Raw genomic sequence first — 25,313 nt, forward strand, 5'->3', positions numbered from 1 at the left:
CATACCTATGTGTTGTACATTTGTAAGAAGGCGACAATCATTATGGTAATTAGTTTCAAACAATTTGATTCCCTTGTTTTCCTTCCCTGAAAATATCCACAGTTTTTTTAAATAATACTACAAATATACCCTGAGTATTTAGTATAACCCTGATTCACATGATATGGAAAAATTACAAGTCTCTTACATTATAAGACATTAAAATGAAATATTGGTTTTTGTTAATTCTTATTTTAATCAAAGTAATTAGTAGTTTCTCCAGTTAACGTACACCAAAAGTTTATCATACATGTATTTTACCTGACAAAACAAAGATAATTAATGTGATGAATAAATCCGGACCCCCCCCCCACCCCTGGACGATTACAAGTAATAGTGAAACTTTATAGTACCCAGATGGAATCCTTTATTCCTTCTGTACTTCACAGTTTTATTTAAAAGGATATCTGCTTCTCAGCCAGGAACTATAACTCTTAAAATTGATATTGAATTTGAAAAGTCTTGAAATGAAGCTTGAAATGATACTTCATTTTTTTTCCATGCAGCAATTTTCATTTCATGCATCTAAATATGATTCAAGTTATTTTAAAACCTTAAAATGGTCCTGTAAAAAGTTTACATTTGTACCCCATAAAAATACAAAAATATACAATTTTTTAGAAAAATCAAATTTCCTTTAATCCAGCCTTTTTAGCATGATATAAAATTAGAAGTGATATGTGTTGTCTTGCAATAACAGCACAAACTTTTTACACTATGTATTATACACTAATTGTAGGAAATAGAAGAACTAACATACCCACGAAGAATAAAAAACATGCAAATTCAGAGACATTTTTGTGAGACTTTACAATTACTAAACTGCTGATTTTCAGAACCTGAGGATTGGACTACCTTAAATGAAGCCTTCATTTCAAAATACATTTACTGGAGGAGACATTTTCATTCTTACTGAATCTATAACACATTTAAAATGTAAATTCCCATTACCTTTATAGATTTCTTGTTTAGAGCTATAAGGTTTTAAGTCAAGAGAGAGGATTTATTTTCAAAGATGTCTGATTGAAATAGTGTTTTAGAAAATATGTAGTAACTGTGAACCACCTATGTGTTAAACTTGGAGGATGTGTGAATACACAAATGATTATAAGAAAAAAAAATAAACATGCACATGTATATAGTCCAAAATACTACATGAACAACAAACTGTCTTGGAGATACATACAAACATTAAAAACCGGGATGATCTATTATAATAAATTATTCATCAACACTTTCTAGAATAAATTCTATATTAATCTGGAAGGCTACAGAAAAATATTCAGTAAAACATGTACATGTATAACGAAGTGCCAGGGATGGATAAATTTGCTTAATTATAAGGGTAATTCTTTCTATCCCTTCAGTTTACAATAAACACTTGGAATGAAAATCACTTCGTTGTAAGCATCAATTTCTTATAAGCATGTTCTACTGTACACAATATACATTCTAAAATACAAGACTGGAATACACAGATATATGTCTACTTTGCCAGCTTTTCTGATTGGAGATAAAATATTCTGAATAAGATGTTGATTCAAATTACATAGCAATCAAGCACAGCACTGACTAGGACTAGTGCAACAGAATTCAGTGTAAAAAGGATTTAAAATATACAAAAAAAGCATTATTTTCATATGTACATTATGACAGTAAATACCAGTATAAGAGGTGTTGAAAATTCAAGAAACATCCTAGTCCATACACTTTTATAACCAATTAGTCCTGAAACTGCTAGCACTAATCTTTAACAAGTATTAGCTTTCTTAAAAAGCTTGTCTGACGTGAGCAAACTATTTTACGAAAAATCAAGAAACGTTAAATCTAACGTAATCAACATAACTCTGAGTCCAGAAATATATTTAATATTTATTTTTTTAAAAAACAAGACGGATCAATCCAGTGGCATCTACATCAAATAAAACTCAGACATGAATTTATTCTATATACACTGAATTACTTGTATTTTTTTTTCATGGCCATTGGAACCGGGAGAGGATGGTGAAGACTCAGGACATCCCCCCCCCTCCCCAAATATTTTGCCGATAAATTATATGCTACAAAAAACATAGCTACATTTTACTTGTCTCCTAAATCATGGCAATAATAAAGTATGATAACTTCTTTTTGCTTGATAAGGAATTTTTTTCTTGATAGTGCCCGTCCCCAACTGAAAATTTTGGGTTGTGCACCCCCTCCCCGTGAAATTTCTTCCACCCGGCCTGTTCCTGAATGCATAGATATAACCATTGCTTTTGAAAGAAAAACTTACAACACATAAAAATCTAAACATCATTTGATAAATAGTTTGGATAATTATGATTTTCTAAAATAATAAACTTGTTATAAATTAGCTAATCATCTTTGCATACTAGTATTAGCAAAAACAATGTTCATCTTCTCTTTCACTTGGGTATTTTTAATCTTAGGATAAATCAAACATTTGCACAGTTAGGAATATGTCAGTATAGACTTCATAAAATTCTAAAGGTAGAAAGACTTTGTATGCATTGAAAATAAACATCTATTAGTTAATCTGATAAGGGTATTCAGACAAGTGTTGACCTGACCAGTTTCATTCCTGCTGTTTTGCTGGAGATACACTGATGTTCAACGATAAATGATGCATTCGAAAATGGCCAAATGTCATGTAACGTGTAATGTATAATGTGATAATAAATAGGTCCAATGCTCTGGCTTGCTTTGGTGTTTAGCATGTTTCCATTAATCCCCATTCTCTCCAATTGATAGTTAAGTAAGGATGAAGTTTCCAAGATCGAGTTATCACAAAAATTCTATTGAACAACTTGACCAAAAAGCCTTGGCTAAATCTAGTACTGTCTGACGCCATGACGTCAGACAATTACTAGTATACACGTGGATAGTCTAAGAGTTACAGAACTTTGTGTTATTGTAGATGTTGAAAACAATATAGCAGCACTCATTGCCATATCAAAATAACCAAATCTTACTTTTGTCTTTCAGTTGTATTAATTATGTGTATTTGTAAATAATTTCCCATTTTTTATGCTGACAATTAACTTCTTAAATTAAAAGTTTTTGCAAAGCTTTGCTATTACTATAATAAGTACTGCAAGTGTTCTCAACTAAAGATTACATATTTTGCTTTTCTGACCACAACCTTGCAATCAAGATTTACAAACTTTGTGAAACACTGGCAGATGGAGTGCAGAATAATACTGGTATATAATGACTTCAAAAACTGATAAAAATGGCAGTATATAATTATGGGATAAAATGAATGGCAATACAAGTATGTGACTGCACAAAACTTATGTTTATTATTATTATACTATTATCATAAGTATGTTCAAAAATGTACTAGGTATTCAAATTATCAAAATATGACGGGGTCATTTTTTTTTTCAAATAAAGCTGTTGTTTTCTTTTTATTTAATAAAAGAAGCACATTGTATATATATCTATAAAAAAAATTCCAAAAATGTTTTATATACATTAGTTCAGTTAAAAATTTCATAATAAATAAAGTGTATATATTAGAAATTAAAAAAAGAACAGCAGAAAAATTATATCACAGAATCAAATAAGAATCAAAATCTGTACTATTGACATTTAACATTAATTAACTCTATATGTCTTTATCATCAACTTTCTTCTTGACTAACTTCCTCCTGAAAAGCAGTATACAAGGTTTAATTATTTTACCCTCTCTTTAATTCCATTTACAAAAAGGATCTCCTATAAATACATGTGAATTAAATAGTTTTACACCAAATTAAACTAAACCAGTGCAGCCTAGATCAAAACTGTTTTAGGTAAAATATATCTACAGATCACTTACCTTGGAAGGTTCTTTCTCATAGCAAAGGAACATCGACCATAGAAAAGATGCACAACCAATTACTTTAGACCTGTGCTTGTATGGAACAAGTGAGAAGTTGGCAGCTTGTACAAATGGCCAAAACATGACACCAGTCTGTAAAATAAATTTACATCATCTAAATGTAATTTTATCCTTAAACAAAACAGTGATATAGAAGCAAACAAATTATCAATATAATGCTCAGTTCATTTATACTGTGTCTCTTATACATGTGTAGTGGTCAGGCATGTTTGTTCATCAGAGGCCAGATAGATCAACTAAAAGAATACTTGACCTTAAAGTTAAGATAGATCAGCTGTAAGAACACCTGACTGATCAGGTGCCATGAGCCTTATGTATTGATCAGGTAGACAGAGTACCCCATGGTCAAATTTACCATAAAAGCAATGACCTAATATGGTATGAAACATGGCAGACAACGTGACCCAACAATAGGTAGTATTCACAAAATAGGTCATTAAAATGATTGTAGAACTTGTGAAAAGCTGACTTTAAACAGGGTTCTTGAAATCTTTGTAACATCAACTTATTTGTAAGAAGCTTGCCTCAGTTTAAAAATTGTTTGTACTGAATCAGTTGGGAAACATAAACACCATATGCAGATGGTGTTGGAATATTCTTAGATAAATAAGGGAAGTTGATGATGGAAAAGCTGAAGTAATCCCATTTGTCAGTTGTCATACATGCAAGTGACCTTGAACATAATACCTTCAGTGTGTCATGTATGTCATGTCATAAGTAATCTTTACCTTTAGTATGAACCTCCGTTGTTGATCAATTAGAAAGTTATAAATAAGACATCAAATACAGTCAAACTTTGTTATCTTGAACTCATTGGGACCAAGAAAAAACTTCCAGACATCCATGGGTAAACTACTTAAGGTATGTCACTCGTGAAATTTGTTATATCAAGGATTTTTTGAGAAGTATATTTTGGATAAGTACTCGTTTAGTATGACTGAAAATCGCAGAGAAAATGGGGGGTCAGTGTGCATCTAACTGAGCTACGGTACAATTAAGTTGACCTTTTTGCACTTAAATTGTAACTCTTTGGTTAATCACTTTAACCGTTATCATATTTTTATATTATTTTATAAGATGTAACCATGGCAATAAACATAATCTTATTTTACGTAAAATAGTTTGAATAATATTTATCATTGAACAAATCATGCAAATTAATGCGCGTAAATTATTGTTTGACCTTTTTGCACTAAAAAAGTCTCATATTTGGGGTATTAAAAATCTAAATAGGCAATAGAATATTTTCTTGTATCAAACTTTTTACGACTTAAGTGCTGATCGGTCAAAAGTATCGAGTAGTTTAAAATAATGAAAGAAAAAGTTGTGGTCAGTGATGTAAATTTTGAAATATTGATCAAAATATGCGATTTTCAGGCAAAAAACTGTGTAAATTTTATCTCGACTTCCTTGATATATCTTCATTTCTTGGCAATGTTTGTTGAGCGAAGGTGTAAATTTTGCTATAAAAATATAAATTGAGACCTATATTTAATATTCCAGGCATATCATAACGGAAAATATCCTATAAGTAAAAGTATGTGAGGCTAAAGTTCCAAGATATTAAATTTAATAAATGTGTAGATTTGCAGAATTTTCTGCTAAATATCCTTCCGCCACAAGAAATAGTCCCTTATAAATCTTGCTTCTTTGTGAATTTTTGAGCAGTTTTTTAATTGAATGTTGAACATTTTACATTGTTTAATTTAAATATGTTATAAAGATTGAATTGTAATAAATAGTTTTTAAGTAAGAGGTTCTGACTGAAATTTTCAAAAAGGCTGACGAGTGACATACCTTAAAGAATAAGTTGCTGGGACCTTCAAATCACTTTGACATATCCATGGTATTCGAGATATCCATGTTTGAGATACCAAAGTTCAACTGCATGCACTTTTTTATGTCAGACTAATGTGACCTTAAACTTGCCAAAATGACCTTGGGTCAAAGTCATGACAAACAAATCTTTCTATCAAGTATGAGCTTCCTATGTTTTTCCATTATAAAGTTGTAGTCCAGACATGATTACATGGACTTACAGACAGATGGACAAGGCAATTCCTAGATACCCCAGAACTTTGTATGTGGCATAATAAGTTGATGGTTTATACTATGAGGCTATAAGCAAATGAAAACTCATATAAAAATAAATGCAATTCAGTTAACATCAGTTAATAACAAGGAAACATCTTGATCTCAAGTAACTAATAAAATAGCACCTTGTAAGTGACTGGGAATTTCTTGAGCCACTCTTCTTGAAACTGTTGGAGGGACTTTCTTTCAAGCATACAAGTTGCTGTAATAGTAGATAACAGAATGAATAATACTCTTGCAGAAAAAGACATATGTGTCTATATCGGGTAAATTTAAAATTTACACATTAAGATCAAATTCTTACAATACCTTAAACTAAGATACAATTTAGTAAATATACAATTTATAATGAGATTTAGCCGTTAATATATAAACAAATGGAATTCATATACAGTTAATTAAGAAATTTATATAAAATAAAAACATGGCTGCAGAAAACCAATTACTTTTTCACCAATTCTAGTAAATTAGTGACAAGAAAGTGAAATAAATAGATAGGTATTTATTTAGCTTATATAGTCACTTAACATACATTCAAAACACAAAGACAAGATGCAGCAAAATTAGAAAATGACAAAAATAATTTTCATAATAGAACAATCAAAATTATTATACCAAGGATAACCCATACAAGCCTTAAGACTCATTTCCAGTGGTGTCCTTAAAAATTAATAAATACTACAAATACATGTAAATGAACTAAAATGCTATTACTAGCCAAATTAAGAATTTTTAAAGTGGCATCATCGATAAAATTAAGCATTTTCTGAAAGAGTTAAAATTTAACCAGCACTTGTGTAACCTGACATGCATTGTAATGTGTCACAGGCAGCTCATGACAATCACTCAGCAATCAAAGCAATCGCAACGAATGACTTTATATGAAATATAATTAAAAAAAACATTCATAAACTTTCAGTCTATATATACCCTGGTATTGTTCACTATCAATATACACATGTACATGTACTGTCTTAGATTTCATTGTTGGACCATAAAACTTTCATAGTCATGGGCCCACATGTTCCTTCAGTTTGATTTCTTAGCTGCAGCCCTAAACAATGATTTATTTGTCAATGATTATCAATATAACCAAGGGGAATTATTTGAAGTTTAAAACAAGAAAACCTGGCTTTTTTTTATTTATTCTTAATTTACCAGCTGATAGATATATTGCTTTGATACTTACAGAAATAAAATGATGTTATAGCAAATGGAGCAAAAACAACTTGATCAGTTATCATCTTCTTTGCCACAGTTCTGAATGTTCGCCCTGGAAACATCCTCTCCGCTATGAACATCCAAGAAAACACAAGAGGTGCTACAACAAAAGTTCCAACAGCTACCATCCGGACAGATTTTTGATAGTCCATCTGCTCCTTCTTGCTGATGAATTTCTGTTCCACCGAATCTGATATAGTCCACAGGGTAGCATATGTTGCCATTGTTTGTAATATAGTCATTTTTGCAAATCGTTCCCTTCACGCAGAACTTCAACCTATGTACACAAATCTCGAAAAACAGTGTTTTGATTTGGTACTAGGACATGATTTAGGATCTATTAGAATTTCCTCTGTTTAGTTTTTTTTTAATTTGGAAATATGAGTTATTTTGAATCATTTAAACCACGAAAGGCTGAAATTAATACATGATAAACCAGCAAAATACTAAGGTACCTTTGTCTTATTTACCTTTCTTCCTGCTTTAAAATATTTGATCTTCTTGGTAACAAACAGCTGATCATAACCTAAAAAAAGTCACGAGTTTTGGTTAAGTTGTTACTGTATATTTCGTATGTGTGCATTTCAATGGTATGATTACGTTTTAAATTTTACATCAATACCTTATTTACCTACTAACACAAGTAAAAAAATGAATTTCCTTTATATATAAATAAATACATTTTAGAATCATTGATAAATGAAAAAAACTGATAATTTATAGGACGACTTGCTAAGATCAGACACATAACTTCCGGAACACCACCGTGTCAAGAAAAAATGAATGAGATTTGTACCAATGCTGCCTTATGGGCAGTTGCAAGCATGATATTCACTTTCACATAATAAGTTAGCGAAATAATTCACAATGGGGAAGAGTTTTACTGTTTTTATTCTCTTTTTTGGTGCATTATGTGTTTCATTGTCAAAACAAGAAAATCAAAATGCAAATTTCAAGCCCCCCAAACCATCAGAAGTTCCAATCCATGAGGATGACTCTACGAGCATGAATGACAGGTTTTAAATTTAAGCTCTTAAGATTTAGAATAATTTTATTATGTATTTTAGATGTATTAGCCCTTGAATCTAATGACTATGAGGTGAATGTAAAGTACTTTGATCTTTATATATGATCAGTGATGATATGATATAAAAATAGTGTAAACGTACTTTTTCCTCGGGGTCGTAATTCCCCAGAATTACAAATTCTGTTCAATCCATGGGTAGAAAATAACAGTTTTTCTTGGATTGTCATTATATGTCTTAAATTGACTTTAAGTACACTGTGACAGTTCAGTGGAACATTTGTTACTGTGTACACAGCATAAATTAATTCAATGCAAAAAAGCATGCATACAGTAGTATGTTGGTATTGTACAGTCTAGTATATTTTTTTTTAGGGTTTGTATGTATCAGACCTTAAATTATGTTACTATTTTTTTTTTCTATTAAACCGTTATCCACAATTATTTTAATAAGTATCTGTTAATTTACAAATAATTCAACGCTTTATTTTGATTTAGCATGAAAAATGTCACAAATGGTACAGATATCCTTAATATTTCAACAACAGTCACAACTTCTACAGTCTCCACTACCAAGCGTGTACCAGTGGACCTCCCCAAAAAAGGATCTGCAGAGGAGGAGCACCACAGTAGTTTCACTATCTTCTTTATCCTCCTTCTTGTTGGTATGAAATAATCATAAGTTGTGTATCTATTATATGCTGTAGTATTTATTCAATTAAAAAAATTGTACAAATGAATGAAATACCAGGATCTGTAAAAGTGTTTCTGCTAACTTTGAAAACCAAGGGTCATTATTACCCTTTGAAGTAAACTTTTAGGAGCCAGAGAGAATTTTTGAGGGTCAAAATATATTCTGGGTTTTGCAGAATTTGACATAAGCCCATTTGTATATATGCTGGAAATTTTCAAGGCCAGTAGAACTTTCATTGGAATTTTCTTTTAAATTGACAACATAGACTTTAAATATTTAATGATCATTAATTTCATGAATCATAAAATGGACATGCCTCAATGTTGAACCCTGGACTTGACTTTGAAACACACATCTTTATATATTTACTATGTACATGTATATGTATGAAGTTTTTTTTTTTTGTAATCATGTGTTTTAATTGGTAACTCTTCTAATTTCAGCCTTATCAATTTTGACAACTCATATGCTTATTCAAACGAGATTTCATTATTTGCCAGAGAGTATAGCAGACATATTATTAGGTAAGTCTTTGTAGTAATGTTGCACACAAGAAAGAATGAAAATAGTGAGTTCAGTATACATGTATATTGATTTTAAATGACAAATTGTAATTCATTTCAACCGAAAGACATAAAAATGTTATCAATTTTTTTGGAAAATAAGTTAAAACAGCTTAAATTTAATGCACATACATGTACCCTCCTAGAATGTATTAAAGCTAAGCTGGTTTGATTTCAATTTTTGAAATGGCTTGTTTTGTAGGTGCTTTTGCTGGATTGTTATTAAAAGTGACAAATTCAGGAAATGGACAGGTAAACAAATATTACATACACTCTGTTGGTACCCTTATAGGAAGTAGACTACCATTCAGTGTAAACATGTACAGTAAAACTTGTTTAATCCAGATACCACTGGTTCCATAGAAATTGGCCATAGTAAACAACATAATGTATCAGACAATATTTTAAACAATAGAATTTAGCAAAATTGGGGACTCAAGATAACAAAATAACATAATAGGTATATTTTCTGAATACACAACATTAGAAAAGTTTTACTGTACAACTAACATCTTCCTCATTGAAAGTTTTATCTAACCCATATCAGAAATTTGTTATTTTTAATATCTGAAGTATTAATAGGGCACGTTATTGCTTTGTTCAGATCAAAGGCTTGAATTGAGATGATTTCATGTTCATGCCAGATGTGAAATAGTTTAAGTGATTTTTTAAAATTAGTTACATGAATTATCATACCAGTAATTTATAAGCATATTTTTCTTTTATAATTCAGAATGCTGAAGCCTTTAATCCAACAGTTTTCTTCATAGTATTACTGCCACCTATTATTTTTGAATCGGGATACAATTTACACAAGGTAAGTAGAAAGGGTTGAAGATGCTGAAATTTATTTGATTTTTTTTCCCTTCAACTTCTTGCACATTAAATTTCACGTTATTTGCATCAGGAGGAAAAAAAAGACTTAAAGAATGATTTCCTACTTGCATACATTTAAATGATATTATCAATACTTATGAGGATTTAGGAATTTTTGTATTGTTTTTTAATATAATCCTCTTCTATTATGTAGAATGTACAGTACCTAACAATGCATATCTTTGCAGGGTAACTTTTTCCAGAATATAGGTTCTATATTGATCTTTGCCATTCTTGGGACAGTTGTGTCAGCCCTAGTGGTGGGAGGTGGGATTTATTTACTTGGGCAGGTTTGTAGATGATTTTAATATACACATGCACATGGAATGCAGGTTCAGGATCTCACTGAGCTTATAAATAATTTTATTCAAAATTTATAAACACAAAATTTTAAAATTGATTTATTTGCATTTACTGGTAAATCATATGGGTATCAAGTGAAATATAATTCAAGCAGAGTTTTTTTTATGGTTCAACTCATATTAAAGACACATGTATATATAATATTTCATTCCAATTTTTTACTTTAAAAAGTGTACATGTATGATTTATCTATGCATTCCTTTGTATCCATATTAAAGTCATATTCTATCTTTCTTTGTTCTTTTTAGGCCCAAGTGGTGTACAAACTAAGCTGGATTGAATCCTTTGCCTTTGGGTCGTTGATATCAGCTGTTGACCCTGTGGCCACTTTAGCCATTTTTCATGCTCTGGATGTGGATCCGGTACTGTACATGTTGGTGTTTGGAGAAAGTGTTTTGAATGATGCAGTGTCCATTGTACTTACTACGTATGTATTAAAGATGTTCTACATTTATAATGTGAACAGAAGGTTATATAATATTTATATGTATGAGAGATTTTTTGCATGAAGTTGATATTTGTTGTAAATTTATATTCACCTATATAATTACATGTATATACCCATATTTTCTGGAATAGAGTTTAATGTTGCAAATGTGGTATTTTTACAGTGATGAATTCAAATTCTAACATATCTAACAAAAACTCTTTGATAGCTTTACTAGTTTTAAAGATGTAAATATCAAGATTTCCTCAAATGAGATGCAGCTGTACATTCAAGTTTTCTAAAGGAATGTACATGTACTTGAAACTTATTGCTCATATTATACACATATACATTTGTTTTCATACATAATATATGGTTTTAAATAGTGTTGTCAAATCGGACGATTTTTAGCAACCTGTTACTTGCTTACTTTTCCGATCGAGTACCCAGTTACTTGGATGATATTCCTCACAATTTCCTTATCTATTATTTATCTCATCCTTTACTTATCGTTACGAAATAAAACACAAATGTACTTTATTTACAATTACAAACTCCAACAAATACCGTATAAGTAGAATTTTTAGCGAGGATTTAATTTTGGCATTATTTAGCGAGGGTGCTTAGATCGCTAAAATTGAAATTCGCTAAAAATTAGTCGCGTTTTATTTGTGATAGCGTCTTTAGTTAGCATTCTAAAATTGTTAAAATTACTTCTTGCTAAAAATAAATATCATTTTTTAAGGATAAATTGCTAAACTTTCGTGTCACTAAAATTTCCACTTATATCTTCCACAATATCTTCAAAGAAGAAGAACCTCGTAATTGCTGGTTGATTTTGTGGAGTGTCCAGTAAATCACTGATTTACGAATTATGTTTTAATCTTAGGTGATTTAACATATTTGTAGTCCCACCAGTATACATTAACTCCATTTCACATAATTTACAGCTGTACATTTAACAGATTTCAGATCAGCTGTTCGTTTCAATTACTTTCAAGCTTTCGATGTCTTCAGTGGCATCTCGTTAAATTATGTTCCTCTGACTAATAATTATGAGGTAATTGCAACTCAGGTCTTCGAATCTTGTATACCCCTGGCCATGAAAGCTATCAATTATATAAACTTTGAAAACTTATCAAAACGAATCGATCCTATTTGTGAAACACTAGATCAAGTTTAATGGTAAACAAAATTAGAGAAATGTTTTAGTATACATCTATAAACAATTTAACATTTCTTTTACTATGTAAAATGTATTTTTATCCGAGTAACCAAATAGCAGTTTTACTAACCGATACTCACATGGTTCGATGATTAACGAGTTAACAGGGTACTCCTTGACAACACTAGTTTTAAACTTTTATTTCAAAAGAGAGATCAATGTTGTTGTTAGGCATACTTTCATTATTACAAACCTGTAATATTTTTTTTGCATGTCCTTTCAGTACTGTGTTAGAGTATGCTGATCCTTCTGTACAGATCACTAACAAAGCAGAGGCTGTTTTCTCCGCAGCTGGCAGATTTCTTGTCATGTTCTTTGGTTCGGCAGCTATAGGAGTTGTGTGTGGCTTAATTAGTGCTTTAGTATCCTTTATCCATATGATACCAGTACATGTACCAGAAACTGTAGTTTTTAGCTCACCTGAGTCGAAGACTCAAGTGAGCTTTTCTGATCAAAAAATATGTGCCGTACGTCTGTCTGTCATCTGTTGTGTGCATGTATTTTCTGTAAACTTTTCACGTTTTTGACTTCTTCTCAAGAACCACTGGACCAATTTCAACCAAACATACCACAAAGCAACCTTGGGTGAAGCGGATTTAAGTTTGTTCACAGGAAATACCACGACCACTTTCAAGGGGAAATAATTAAAAATTCGTGAAAATTTGGTGACATCTTAAATATCTCAAGAACTACTGGGCCAGAAAAGATTAGAAAGCTTCAAGACATACTGTAGATTCAAGTTTGTTTATATCATAACCCCCTGAGGGTAGGGTGGGGCAACAACAGGGGATCATATTTATACATAGGAATATACTAGGAAATATCTTTAAAAATCTTCTTCTCGTAGGTAGTGTAGATTGAAGTTTGTTCAAATCATGATCCCTGGGGTAGGGTGGGGGCATAATATGTGATCAAAGTTTTGCATAAGAATATGTAGGAAAAAGAATCTGCTGATGAAAAACAGAAGGGCCATAGTTACTTCAGGTGAGTGTTGTGAGAAGAGCTTATACAGTGGTAAGATGTCCAAAATGAAACAATTTTTTTTTTCAAAATCTATTCCTCTTACAGTTTTGACTGATTTTTTGACTGAACACATAGTAGAGTTTGTTTTTGATTTCCTTGATCATATGAAATTTCTGTAAAATTCTTTCAAAATACTACTTCTCTGACAGTTTTGGTCCGATTAAAAAAAAAAAAAACCTGGTAAATAGATAGACAACAAGAGGGCAGATGTTTACACTGGTTTTTATCTTTGATGAAAATTGTTGCTTTGATTATTAAAACTGAATGAGTGAAACTTTTTTACTCTCGAAAGAAATGGTTCATTTAGGATACATAATCCATTAAGTACTGTAAACATTACCTGTTTAAGTGGTAATCATATTTTAGCACCTTTCGTGGTGCCTTTTGTCTGTTAATTTATGTACATGCTAATACATTAATACATGATTATACATTTATTAAATTCAGATACGCTAATTTATGATTGTGCTAATCAGACAAAAAGAAGAATGCCCAAAATTTTTAGTACCAGGTAGTTTATGTACATTGTACGCTAACAGTATCAATTATAAGCCTACCAGCTTAGCTATTTCTCTTTGAGGAATTAGAAATGTTCTTGTATCTTGATTTATTTTTAAAGAAAAAAAGGTACTTCATAAAGCAGAAGAATAGTTTTGTACATGATAAGGGAAGTAACTCTGTTCTGTAAACTAGTCAAAATCATTTACATTTAGATCTAGATTGTATAATTCTTTTTCTTAGGTACATTTACATTCATACATGTACAGTAGCGAGTACATATGCATTGTGTTTATGGAAACAATTGTGTTTAAAAAGTATAATTTATAAAATGTGTCCTACAACAGTAGACTATTTTCCTTAAATTTGTCAAGTTATTGAAATACATAGACTTGAGGAAAACTCCATCACTGGAGTTTGGACTCATGTTAACATTCTCATATTTGCCATATGCTTTAGCTGAAGGAATTCATTTATCTGGTAAGATAGAGGATCTCACTAGCACCATTATACCATGTACACTGTACATGTACTTACATGTGTAAAATCCTTATATAATATGTACATGTTTATCCTATTAATGAGTAAATGTATTTGGATACTTTTCTGTTATTAAGGTACATTGTCTTGAAAAATATTTCCCTTCTTTGCAAATATATATGTTATGAATAAAATATTTATTAATATAAATTTCTAAAGTTCCTATAGCAAAATATTTGAATTTCAATCAATTTTTTCCAGGTATTATGGCCATTCTGTTCTGTGGCATTGTGATGTCTCATTATACTCATCCAAACTTGTCACCTGTGACACAAATTACAACCCAGCAGACATTCAGAACTATAGCCTTCATTGCTGGTAAGAAAGCACTAGACACGCTCTGACATATTCTGTTGGTAAGAAAACACTAGACACGCTCTGCCATATTCTGTTGGTAAGAAAGCACTAGACACACTCTGACATATTCTGTTGGTAAGAAAGCACTAGACACACTGACATATTCTGTTGGTAAGAAAGCACTAGACACACTCTGACATATTCTGTTGGTAAGAAAGCACTAGACACACTCTGACATATTCTGTTGGTAAGAAAGCACTAGACACTCTCTGACATATTCTGTTGGTAAGAAAGCACTAGACACTCTCTGACATATTCTGTTGGTAAGAAAGCACTAGACACACTCTGACATATTCTGTTGGTAAGAAAGCACTAGACACACTCTGACATATTCTGTTGGTAAGAAAGCACTAGACACACTCTGACATATTCTGTTGGTAAGAAAGCACTAGACACTCTCTGACATATTCTGTTGGTAAGAAAGCACTAGACACTCTCTGACATATTCTGTTGGTAAGAAAGCACTAGACACGCTCTGACATATTCTGTGTAGTGAGGGATCTTAGCAAAGATAAGTGTTAACTGGTAGAATTTTAAGAGTTTTTATGTCATTTATCTGTGCCTGATGTTTGGTTGTGTTTTCTTCATTGTATACCATTATATGTACAAACTCCTGTTTAAAACATTGCATATGTGTACTGGTAGTTTCAGAATACTGTGTTGGCTTTTGTACATTTTGTATGTACAGACGTTTACGTATTACTGTGTTTTATGATCTTTTACAGAAACCTGTGTGTTTGCCTACCTAGGCTTAGCCCTTTTTAGTTTTAAATTGACTGTTAAACCTGCATTTGTGATATGGAGCATTGTAAGTAATTGTTTCATTGTAATGGTTAAAAACCTGTGAAATATTTACCAGAATTTGTTTATGGAAAATTTTCTCAGGAAATACTGAAATATCATCTATTTAGAATTTTCTTGTTTTGAATGGATACTTTGTTAATACAGTCAAAAATCTCATTATCAAGAACAGGACCAAGCAATCAAAATTAAGGTTAAAAATACATTAAAAAAAAAGTGATTAGGACCTCCAACTCACTTTATTAGTTACCCAGTTAGCTAGTGACCTAATACAGAGTCATCCAGGGAGTGAAATGGAAATCCATAGTGGGCAAGGAGAAGGCTGAGTATCATTATGGATTTCCATTTCACACCTTGGATGACTCCATATTAGGTTACTAACTAACTGTGTAAAAAATTTATCCTGCTGAAGACCTTAACAAGATTAATTTCAAGTTCAGTAACATATTAAAAAATATACTGTTAGAGTGGAATTTTTAGCGAGACACAAATTTAGCGATTTGTCCTTAAAAATAAGAACTTTGTTTTAGCAAGTTAATTTTGGCGATTTATTGATGCCTTGAGAGACAACGGTAATCTCCAATGCAGTATGAATTGTTATCGATATTCAATTTTAGCGATCTCAATACCCTTGCTAAAAATGCTAAAATTGAATCCTTGCTAAAATTTCTACTTATACAGTAATTCAAAATATCATTGAACGTCATATATACAGTATTACATAATCACAGCTAAAGATACGTACAATAAATTTCAACAAACACATCGTTTCCTTGCGGCCATTTGTTTACATCAAAAACACATAGAACAGAATCTTGCACCCAATTTTTAATACACCTCCTGATCGGAGACCGTGTATTATTAGTTACATAGTTTTGTAGTGACAGGGTACGGGATGATACCTGGTTAGTAAATTTCATACCTGGCGAGGCGAAGCCGAGCCAGGTATGAAATTTACTAACCAGGTATCATCCCGTACCCTGTCACTACAAAACTATGTAACGAATTTACCCCACCGATGAAATGTTTGTGGTCTGTGGTTTGTAAAATTATATTTTTTCACTATATATATGTTTCATCACTCATACAATGCCTATTATGACGTCACTTTGTGTGACGTAATGTTGTTTTGCGAGTGTTTCGTGCTGTAATAACGTACTGACAGTTTTGAAGACTTTCAGTAAAGGGAGAAAAAGGTTCCATCTTCGTTACTTACATTAGTTTACTGTAACATTGTCAACAGACACTCGGCAAATCGCGTGAACTCGAGTTGTTCGAACGTTACAAAAGAACGATAACTCCACATCGACCATGTATTGATTTTCAAGCGACTAGGTATAAGTAATACACCCCCTTCACGTGACAGACTTCAACCAATCGTAAGCCAGGATTTCATCGAAAAATCAACAGAGGTGGGGTAATAAAAATTTCTGGGCGATATGTGATCTGTCTGTAGCCAATTAATCAATCTTCTACAAATTTGTCTGAAGCATGATAATGACATATCTATGCCATATTCAAGATAACACTATTCGAGATACTGAAGTTCATCTGTATATATTTACATTTCCAATAAATTTCCCCTATGATTCTTTACAAAATAGAATACAGTTCATTTTCTCATGAACTACCATGGATGAGCATGAATATCTCCATTGTTACGTCATAATACCTTACTTGACGTCAAAACTATAGTGCAAACTGTTTTGCTTTAAAAATGACAGTTGAATGGCGTTATTTGTGGCAAATCATCAGAAAAAAATAATGTAAATATAAGAAATGAATTTCATTTTTGAAAATTCATAAGGTACATGAACTACAACGCTTCACGCCAGCATATTTATCATGAAGCGCTAACGCGCTTCATGAAATATGCCGGCGTGAAGCGTCGTAGTTCATGTCCTCATGAATCTTCAAAAATGAAATTCATTTCTTAAATGTACATGTATATGGTATTAAACATTTGTTCTTTTTAGGCTCTGATACTCATAGGAAGAGCTTGCAATATCTTTCCCCTGTCATTTATCATGAACTACTTCAGGGAACATAAAATCACCAGGAAGAATCAATTTATTATGTGGTTTAGCGGTAGGTGTCATTTCAGTAGTGTTCTAAGACAATATGCTTGTACAGTCATTATTCATTTATGTGTGTATTAACACGCTTGGGTAGTATTTTGTATAAAAGTTAATTTCTGTAGTTTCTGGGGTAGCATTCAAATTTCTGTGTGTGCAGTATTGTTCATCTGTATTACTAAAATAGGAGTCAATATCTTTATACATTTGCAAATGTAGACTGAACTGTAAAATATAGCAAACATTGGGAAAATACATTATCTGTTTTACCAAGTATCATTCAAAATTTTTGCATATATATATCAAAATATTTTTATATTGTTTAAATTAGTACATATCCAGTGGTCATATTCTTACAACATAAGGAGAGAAAAAAATGCATATATTGTTGTTTTTTTTTTCAAAAGAGAAATGGCTGGGTCATACAATGGCTGATTTGTATATCATTTGTAGCACACATGTATGAAATGAGATCTAAATTACCAAGAACAGTGTTAAGATATATGTTTGTGCATATATACATAATACAATCATGTTCTTAAATATATCATACTGTGTACATGTAGTAGAAAAATGAGTTGCCTAAAACATTTACCAGTAAAGTAGCAGTGCAAGACATTTACAAAGAATCACAAGTCTAGTGAACGTAAGATAAGGGAGAGAATGTCCCTTAGCTCTGGAACTTGCATTCAATCCCAAATTCCCATATTATTGGTTGATACATAATGAAAATGTTTTCAGTTCAACATGTTTTTAATGTTGACAGGTTTACGTGGTGCTATTGCTTTTGCTCTCAGTCTACACCTGGAGTTTGAGCAGGAGAAGAGATACGTTCTAGTCACGGCCACTCTAATCATCGTACTGTTTACCGTCATTTTTCTGGGAGGGATGACCCTACCAATGATGAAGGTAACAGATCAATCTGACAGCCCATATCAGTGAGAAGTATATTAAAAATGTTTTGAAAGGTTTAAAATCTTTTGTTTATATCACAATGTTTGACCATATTTTACTATGGATAACTACATGTACATTCCACATGTGAAATTGTGTTCTCCCAATTTGAAGTCTGTCATTTATTTTGTAATAAATGGTACTCATGTAAAATCTGGAATCTACAATACCTGATAAAAAAAATTGTACAAGATAATCTAATCATTGAATGAAACTTTTCTTAATTTACTTTATTATAAAGCATTTCCAGAAATCAATGTACATAGACATTATACACACGTCAGGCTTTATGATGGACTTTTGCAGTGCTTGGAAGCAAAAAAGAAAAAGAAGAAGAAATCAGAGAGAGAAGTCTCACTGAGTAAAACAAAGGAAATGGTAAATCATTTAATTTTCTGCTTTGACTCCTAAACTTCCTTAGCAGATTTTTTTTCAGCGTGTCTTTTCTTGAGTATTTGTACACTGTAAATAACCAAATTGTCTATAAAGAGGATATTCAATGTTTTGCAGATGAATATGGAATTTATTTCACGAGTGGGACAGGATTTTTTGATATTTTCACGAGTGCGAAGCACGAGTCAAATTATAAAAAAATCCTGTCTCACGAGTGAAATAAATTCCATATTCATCTACAAAACATTGAATTTTCTTTTTATTACATTTTCTTAGATTTTTCCTTTGCCTTCTTTTCATATTAAAGTGTTATAGGCTGTGATATCATAGTTGAGCGGTTGAGTCGTCATAGCTATAAGCGATTGCGAGATTGAAAAACGTTGTAAACATGGATTTTTAACATCTTTGGAAAAACTTTGGCAGTATAACTATTAGTCTCTGTCAGGATGGCTTATTAACTCTATCTTATAACTATCTTTTTAAAAAACACTCTTTGTGATGGGAAGGAAAATCGTAAGTTTTGTCGCACTTCTGATATTCTCACACTGTGAGAATACCATTTTGATACCCTTTCACACTTTGTCAGAATATCACTTTTATTCAGTAAATGAATTACAGTATTTCACTGTTGAAAATGTAATAAATACATGTACTACATGTCCTAGAGCATACAATGTACATACATGTATGTGTTAAAGTTTGTTCTTTGCCATTAATTTAATGGTTTCCTATGAAATCTATAAGACATGCATGTTTATAAATCTACCTAAATATTTGTGATAGGTTTATTGATTTAGAAAAAAAAAGAATATTATTAATAGTAACAAGTATACAGCTTTTATACTTAGCTACTTTTAAAACTGAAATTGACATTTTAAAGCTTTTTATAGAATAAATAAGAGAGAATACCCTTTCCATTCCTCCATAGTTATTTTAAAAGCATTGGTCTGAACTTAGAACAGGAAAAGCATTTGTAAAATACATAAATATTAACAAAATTATCCAAAAAAAGTGTCCAGTAAATCTTTTTTAAAGATATTGATCAGACAATTCTTCCTCTTCAACTGATTAATGCAATAATAAAACAGTCAGTTTTATTACTTTTCATTATGTATTAGCGTGTACATAAAGAAGAAGCAATGCAAAAGGTGCCAAAATATGATAACCATTTTACACTCAACATGTACATGCAGAAATGAGTTTGGCCTTTTAGGTATAAAACTTGTTTCAAGGTCATGAAACAAGGTCAGTACAAGAACAACTATTGTTCAAAGGATCAAGTCATTTTTTGTTGCTTCAGAGAGGGGAATCTTATGTTTTAATTAGTTCAACCGTTAGTGACCTTGAACTTTGCTATAATGTCCTTAAGTCAAGATCTTGATACACTCTGCATGTAAGGAGATACATCTTAAGTGTGCAGTGCAATATGAATTGAGCAAGGTAGATGTACAATTAGTATAGGTGTATATGTAGCTGGAGGAGCATGCAAATAAATGAACTGAAAAACAAATCAGAAGAAAAGGATACCTGTACCTTACCCATATAAGGCAGGTGTATGAATATTTAGATACAGATATCATTCTGAATTTTACATTTGATCAGATCATTATCACCACATTTGACATGAAATGCTCTAGAACCAGTAAACAAGCCAAAATTATAATTCAGTTAACCTTTTTTTGCTTATAACTTTTAATATTTCAAGGGGTAAGTTGTGGATATTAGCTGGTAACTGCTGCAGACACCCGCAGATACATGTATGTAATGAAAAATTGCACTTGCTTCAGACAACAAATTAATTATGAAACTAGCTCACAGTACTTATGGTGATTGGCCTAAGTTCACAAAGAATAGCACAAAGAATAGCAGCAGCTGTGTAAAAAATACAACCTATATATGAATTAAAGAATACCACTATGTGTAATGAATGGAAAAAAAAACAGTTTGCATGTTTGCTTAAAAAAAAATTCATGATAAACTTATCCCACTATGACACTCAAGAGAAATTCTTCGTATGCATATAGATAACAAAAAAATTATTAACCCATGGTGATAGGCACTGTGTACGTGTATAGCAAAAACAAAACAAAACAAAAAACATGCCAGTTAATCACTTTCATTATAAAGTTCAACCATTATGCACTCTGTAATGAAGCAAAGTTTGAACATTACATTAAGCCTTGATGTGTCCACAGTTAAAAAAAATAGAATCGGTAAGGGTTCTAATAAATATACCTCTTCGCTGGTTTATGTAAACACACATCTACATATTTAATCAGCAATGCATGGTATTCTAACAATAGTTTTACATGTGAAAGAGGTCATCAATTATACTGGAAAGGTTAATCTTTTAACTAAAGGATGATTAACACAAGTATAAATGTGTACATGTGTATATAATATATAGTCAAACAGTTACATCAGAGATTATATTAAAACACATCCCATGTTACCCTTATTACAAGAATATAAAATGATGGGTTTTTATTTGTCCACTAGGGAGAGACAGTGGACACAGACCACTTATCTGAGCTGACAGAGGAGGAGTATGAAGTAGGTTATGTTAGGCCACACCAGAAAGGCTTCATGAAGATTGACACAAAGTACTTGATACCTTTCTTCACACGGAGATTTACCAAACAGGTAATTAGGGGGTTTATGGAACAAAATATTGTAATTGTGGTTAATTTGACAGGTTGAAAGTTTGAAATTTCATTATTCTAGAAATTTTGAGTTAACCTTTTTTGATTTACTAGCATTTATTAATTCACTTTCACCATGATGAGATATTTGATGTGTTGAAACATTGGCAATCTTTAGACATTCATTCATTTTGTCAGTGATTCAACATCGTCACTGTTTTCTTTGTTTAAATTATGCAAATACTAGTATGTAAATCATGTCATAAAAATTCTTCAAAGCAGGTTTTATCATTTCAACTGGTTTCGAATTGCTATTTGCACAAAATCTTTTGTTTATGTACATTAGAAATACTGTACTTGTACATCTACAGTAACACATGTATTTTATACCATATTTTGGGACACATTTTATTTCCCTTCTTAGGAAGTAAAGGAGGGGAGAACCCAGATTAATCACCTGGCCACCCAGTGGTACCAAGATGTCCGTGCCGTCCCTTCAGAATCGGATTCTGAAGACGAGGCAGAAACTAGTCTTATCAATCACACTCCAGAAGTCAACCATCACTGATCTCGTACTTTGGTTGTTTCATGAAATGTCTTTAGAAAACAGTGGTTTCATATCCTAAAGGAAGCTGGACTTTCATAGTTATGTGTTCACAGCCTCTCTTTCTTTTGGACATTGAATTTAGCCATAAATATCTTACCTTCATGTATGTGGATTTACCATTGTACATTCTTTTTTAAACCAAGTTTGCTCAAACACATATATATGCTAACAACGTATATGTATAGTTATGATCTCTTATCTTACCAAAGATAATCTTTTAGAACATATAATTCTATTACACATACATATGTTTAATTTTACCTGATTTAAGTAATTGTTGATATGTGTACATTGTGTTGTAAGTGAAGTCTTTTTACAGAATTTTTCAAAGGTAAAATCCTCAATGAAAGATTTAGTCAGTTTGAATTACATTTGAATTACATTCCTTGTATGGAAATCTATATTAATTTGCATGGAACTTCTTGGAGATGAACCATATACTGTCAGAAAGCTAAAGTTGATAAATAATTAGATACAGTCGAAATTAAATTAACTTTTACTCAGTTTGTAGGTACAAAATTTCTTGTGCTTGAAATGGGCATATTGTCTGATAAAAGATATCATATTTAGATGAAGAGGATTGTGTGCAGACATACAAAAAAAAAGTGTAAACAGAGCTCCCTATATTGTTTGTTTTCTGGATTCAGTAAAACTTGGTTATAGTGAAGTCCTGGGGACCTGTGAATTATTTCACTCTATCCATATTAAGTTTAAATTTATTGTATCTGTAAAATGAATGTGGGTTAGTATTTGTATATTGCAAATTTGCAATATCCACCTGTATGTCATGAATACTGAATATGTTCAGGGAGGTAATCAATACAAAACTTTCCTTGGGGTACTAAATATATCTGATTCATTGAATTGCAAATACATGTATAATTTCTTCAAGAAAAGTAATAATGCCAGGTCAATAATTTGAATTTTAAAATTTTGAAAATTCTTAATAAGATTTGTAATTTTCCTTTATTTTCAACTTCTACTTCTACAAAATCAGTTTGCTATATATCCGTAAATTTGTTATATCAGAATTAATTATTACAAGGATTTGTTAAGAATTTCACTGGGGATCCCAAAAAACTTCACTATTTCTGTAAATTTGTTATGTACTTGTTCATACTAAATAAGTTTTACAGCAGTGCTTGGAGAGTGAAGCTTGTAAACTAGAATTTTTCTTGGTTAAACATGGCAATGTCTTTCAGAATAATCCATATTTTGCTCAGACTGTGATTTGTTGAATGTTCTCATAACTTATGTTTGTACAAATGCTTCTTCTGTAGAAGTAGATGTATGTATGATTTGTTCTGTTAATAATTCAATCTATCATTGAATCTAATTCAGTCATGATGCAAGAGAAAATCAAAGTATGATAACTGCAAGTTTTGAATGTGATGTAGGGAAAAAAAACAACATACATGTACATATTATGTTTTAATAATATGAAATTGTTGTGAGTTTGAGCACTAAAAATAATTTAGCAGTGAGAAATTGTTGTGTGATACATTGTACATGTGTTGTTCATCACACAGTTTACATACGTGATATTTAAAAGTTTGAATTCCATACCTCAGTTAAAATCATAGTATTACTATTCTCTTACTGTATTTATCTCTTAATTGTTTGAAAACAGTTTTTTTTTTTAATGAGTAATATTTTTCAATTTGCCTCTTCTTCTCTATGGTCAAAGGACATAATTTTTTTTTGTACCATTAGAAATTTTCACTAATTTCATTGAAATGCATTAATTTAAAGAATTTCATATAGCACATAAAATTTATCCATTTACCTAGTATATATTTGATATTAATTTTGTGTGTTTTCCCGAGTGAAGAGTGAAATTTACTAATCAATTTGTTATTTACATGCATATTACATGTATCTATCACATTATTATTATTATCAAACTGATGGTCACAAATATTGTTAGTGGATTGTCATTTGATGTAATTTTATTACTCTAGTGCTTAGTTCATTGATGTATTTAATGGGAAATTTTTAATTTATTTATTATTGTCAAACTTGTTTGTTCATATTGTAAATCCATGTGTGGTCACCAACAAGAATTAAAATTTTTATGTCAGTGTGAAAGAAAGGTATAAAGCTATTGTTCATGCACTTTGTAATTATAATTGCAATGAAAACTTAATAAATTGATAGCATCAAGATTAAGCTGAGTTGAACATCTTGAAATGCAGAATCTGACGTCTGAAAAAGTTAAAAACTATACAGAGGAATATATTAAATATTATCTAACTTAAAAGCATATTTAATTAATGCAGTCTTATTGTTCAGGTATATTATTTTATACTGAGTTGTGTACATTTTTAGTTTCCTCAAAGACAACATTATAATACATATATGCATTGCTAACTGGGGGTTCCCCTTCCATCATTTAATGGGATGTCTTTGTCACATGTGACCTAGTTCTTGTTGTCTATATCTACATCATTCTAATATCAGTGTTTTGAAATGTTAATGGGTAAAGAGGAAGAAAAATTTTGTACAGTTGAACTTTAGTTGAAGCGATTAGGAAGTACATGTATCAACTTCAAATTCTTTATGAATTTTACCCTCAATATCTCAAACCCTTGGACTCTATCAGTTTTTTTTCTCAGTCCCAACAACTTCCACATAACAAGGTTAGACTGTTTGACATGGTGTCTGCCTATAATGCGCCTAAGGGGGACTAGAAAAAAAATAATAGTCTTTCAAGCTTTTTCAATGGCAAGCAAATTGTAGGCATAATGATGCACAAAAGTGCCCTTTACCAACATTTTGAAATTTATGCCCCTTGTGTAAGGTGTCCAGGATTGGCTTTTAAGTTAGCCAATCCAAAATGAAAATGCATAATAATTTTCAAATGTCCTTAACTCTTGAGCATCTAGAAGACAAAGTATGAATCTTATTACTTAAATAACATCCGTTCAACCAAAACAACTGTGAAATTCCACTGTGTTATTCAGGCCAAGCACCTGGGCTAAGCATAAAAAACTTCAGTTATAGAAAAA

At 31.2% G+C, this 25,313-nt stretch overlaps 2 protein-coding genes across 2 annotated transcripts; one reads left to right on the forward strand and one right to left on the reverse strand.

The window, feature by feature from the left end:
* Positions 1 to 3,475: 3,475 nt before the first annotated feature.
* On the reverse strand, positions 3,476 to 7,589 carry LOC133206179 (mpv17-like protein). The gene is made up of 4 exons (XM_061342109.1): positions 7,212 to 7,589; positions 6,148 to 6,224; positions 3,866 to 4,000; positions 3,476 to 3,695 (listed from the first exon to the last, which is right to left on the reverse strand). Exons 1-4 carry the CDS (start codon positions 7,483 to 7,485, stop codon positions 3,669 to 3,671), a joined length of 513 nt encoding a protein of 170 aa, XP_061198093.1. The 5' UTR covers positions 7,486 to 7,589; the 3' UTR covers positions 3,476 to 3,668.
* A 422-nt stretch (positions 7,590 to 8,011) lies between these two features.
* Positions 8,012 to 24,474, forward strand: LOC133205717 (sodium/hydrogen exchanger 8-like). The gene is made up of 16 exons (XM_061341581.1): positions 8,012 to 8,259; positions 8,766 to 8,932; positions 9,405 to 9,485; positions 9,727 to 9,776; positions 10,258 to 10,341; positions 10,589 to 10,690; positions 11,012 to 11,190; positions 12,639 to 12,777; positions 14,311 to 14,416; positions 14,678 to 14,794; positions 15,559 to 15,641; positions 17,611 to 17,722; positions 18,476 to 18,618; positions 18,970 to 19,041; positions 21,556 to 21,699; positions 22,123 to 24,474. Exons 1-16 carry the CDS (start codon positions 8,111 to 8,113, stop codon positions 22,264 to 22,266), a joined length of 1,872 nt encoding a protein of 623 aa, XP_061197565.1. The 5' UTR covers positions 8,012 to 8,110; the 3' UTR covers positions 22,267 to 24,474.
* The last annotated feature ends 839 nt before the right edge of the window (positions 24,475 to 25,313 follow it).

The sequence above is a fragment of the Saccostrea echinata genome, unplaced genomic scaffold (genome assembly GCF_033153115.1).
Source record: "Saccostrea echinata isolate AGI-Se365-2 ecotype Australia unplaced genomic scaffold, CSIRO_AGI_Sech_v1 ptg000054l, whole genome shotgun sequence".
NCBI lineage: Eukaryota > Metazoa > Mollusca > Bivalvia > Ostreida > Ostreidae > Saccostrea > Saccostrea echinata.